The sequence below is a fragment of the Echinops telfairi genome, unplaced genomic scaffold, assembly GCF_000313985.2.
Source record: "Echinops telfairi isolate 266 unplaced genomic scaffold, ASM31398v2 ScPeMD7_7468;HRSCAF=8506_0, whole genome shotgun sequence".
NCBI lineage: Eukaryota > Metazoa > Chordata > Mammalia > Afrosoricida > Tenrecidae > Echinops > Echinops telfairi.
Genome location: NW_022111369.1, coordinates 91238587 through 91241286, shown reverse-complemented (window position 1 = coordinate 91241286; position 2700 = coordinate 91238587). Strand labels below are relative to the sequence as shown.

At 39.3% G+C, this 2700-nt stretch overlaps 1 protein-coding gene across 1 annotated transcript in view; it reads left to right on the top strand.

Moving 5' to 3' along the window:
• The first annotated feature begins 1247 nt into the window (after positions 1-1247).
• LOC101655550 (kallikrein-12) overlaps positions 1248-2700 on the top strand; it is a 3816-nt gene continuing 2363 nt past the window's right edge. The window contains 1 exon segment of the mRNA XM_004706356.2: positions 1248-1286. Within this exon segment, the coding sequence (XP_004706413.2) occupies positions 1248-1286 (39 nt within the window).

The following is a 2700-nucleotide window of genomic DNA, read 5'->3' as shown; positions in this document are numbered from 1 at the left end:
GGTTGATGACAATAAGAAGCACAATGAGATATTAAGGAGGACATGTGAAAAAAATACTTGAAAACCTAGACAATTCACAGGAATCTTACCCAGAAAAATTAGGTGCGAAGAACATAGAACAAGTGAAGTACAGCTCTTCCCTTACCATTGTATTAACAGGGGTGTGGCAGTTAGATTTTGTGTCAACTTGCACTTGCATAGGGGTGGAGTCAAACCTTTCAATCAGGTCAGAGCCTAAGGATGCCTCCTGGGAGGTATGAACTTTTCATAGGAGAAACACTGGGGACGTCTATCTGATACTGCATTTGCAAGCTTGCTGGGACTGTGTGTCTGCCTCCAGGGGTGTGGTAGTTACATAATCTAGTGTCAATTTGGGACTTGAGAGGATTAGGGGTATAGGAGTGGAGTCTAGCCTGTCAATCAGAATATATCCAATGAGGCCTCTGTGTGGGCATGACCTTTTCCTCAGGATTATGGGAACGACTATATTTCCTCTTTAGAGGTGGGAGACACAGTCTCTTTCTGATCACTCCCTGAGAGATACTCTACTGATAAGACAGATGGCACTACAATGATAGCGCCCATACCCTGGGAGATGGAGGAGCCACATGAAGACCCCTGCCAGCACTGAGATGCTTAAAATGCCACTGGATCCATAAGACTTCTCACTCGCTGGCCTGTGATCTTCCTGCATTTGGCATCATTGCATGTGTTTTGTGAGTCTGAAGAGGATTTTATTAATTGGTATTGGACATATGGGCTAATATCAGACTTATGGACTTGATCTGGACTGGACCGGGACGTTTTCTTAATATTCAATTGTTCTTGCATATAAAACTCTTCCTTATACACACATTAATCTCCCTGCATTTGTTAGTCTCTACCCAGACTAACAAAAGGGGTGATCTCACGTGAGTCATAATTCTTGGACTAATCTTTGAGCTGTCTGGGCTTTACTATTTTTCCACTGATCTTGGATTCACACAACTTGACACTGGTGGCCTATGATCTCCCTGCTTCCTGGTTCACATTTTGATGTCATTGGCCTGCGGCTGCATGAGCCAGAAAAGGACATATGGACTTGAGTTGGATTGGGCTGGAATGTCTTCTTCATGAAAGTTATTTCTTAATATAGAGTTCTTCATTTACATAAATGAGTGTCACTGAATTGTTTCTCTAGACAACCTAGCCTGACACAAGATGTTCCTTAGCAAATGATATATAATATATTACAGTTAAATCACAACATGTTTTCCTTTCATACATTCACTCCAAGATTTTTCCAGGTAAGTTCAGGAACCCTGAGCCACCAAACAGACAGGGAACCAGGCTTGCGGGATTCTATCACCACCAATATATGGCTTTCCATTTCAACATTAGGATATCCATGAGTCAACAAAAAGATAAAGAATTCAGAAGTTTTATGTAAAAGGTGTTTGTTGTTACATTGCTTATTTATTCCTATTTTTGCCTGTTTGCTTGTTTGTATGTTTTCCGTTTCATCTGACGTGCACTTTTGATCTACAAGCAATATTTATTGTTGTGGTTAGATGCTACTGAGTTGGTTCCAATTCATAAGGAATCTGCGCGCAGCAGAAGAAAACACTGCCTGGCCCTGCACCATCCTCACCGTGATTTGTATGTTTAATCCCTGTGTGTTTCACAAAGTGTTAATGGTACATAGCTTATCTGCTTACAATATTCATTAGAACTCATCAACATGTCCACATTTAGCTTTTAAAAGAACATCTTTTAAAAGAGAAACTAAAAGAGATATAACATTTAAAAGAGAATCTAGGATCATCCAAACTAATATGTCAGGAAAAGAGAACTGGAAAATAGCTCACATTTACTGTCACATTGATCTATTTATTAGTCTGTTACCATCTTGATAAGCTTAAGATACATTATAAATAAAATTATAGCACGAATTTTGCCTTCCAGGAAATAAACGCTCTGCTGCTAACGGAAAGGTGATTTATTCAAACCAAATAGTCATTCTGTGGGAAAATGCTATGATGCTGCTTTCACAAGGACTACAATTTTGGAAACTTTCCAAGGTAGTTGTATTCTGTCCTAGGAGTTCTGTGTGAGGGGAATGAGTAAGACAGATCCTACATGAAAAATCCCTGGAATGGCTCTCAGTGTTCGTAACTTGCAACTGATTTATTCTTTTATGGTTCCACTTGCCCTCTACTTCTCAAATATACTCCAAACACTCAATCAGCTTTCATAAATAGCACTAGTTGAAGCACATACTAATTCAACTGTGGAAACGCATTGTTTTCCTCACTATTGTCAGGATCATGAGCACAATACCAGGGCATGTGAGAAAACCAGAACAATCTAGAACTGATTTACTTTAGGAAATACTCACAAGGCTTTGCTTCCTGCCATTGAGTTCATTCCGATTGCATTGTCCCTATAGGACAGAATTGCCTTTTGGGGTTTCCAAGACTATAAATCTTTACAGGAGTAGAAAGCCATATCTTTCTCCCACAGTCTCTAACATACTGGCTGGTAGCTTTGAACTGTTAACTTTTGGATGAGAATTCCAACTCATAACCCACTATACCACCAGGGCTCCATTGATCTTACAATTAACTCATTGAGTAATATCTTTCATTTAAGCAAAGTATCTTCTTTTCTCATGTATCTTGAGCTTTTTCTTTTTCCTGATACCTGTTTTGTGAACTGTTT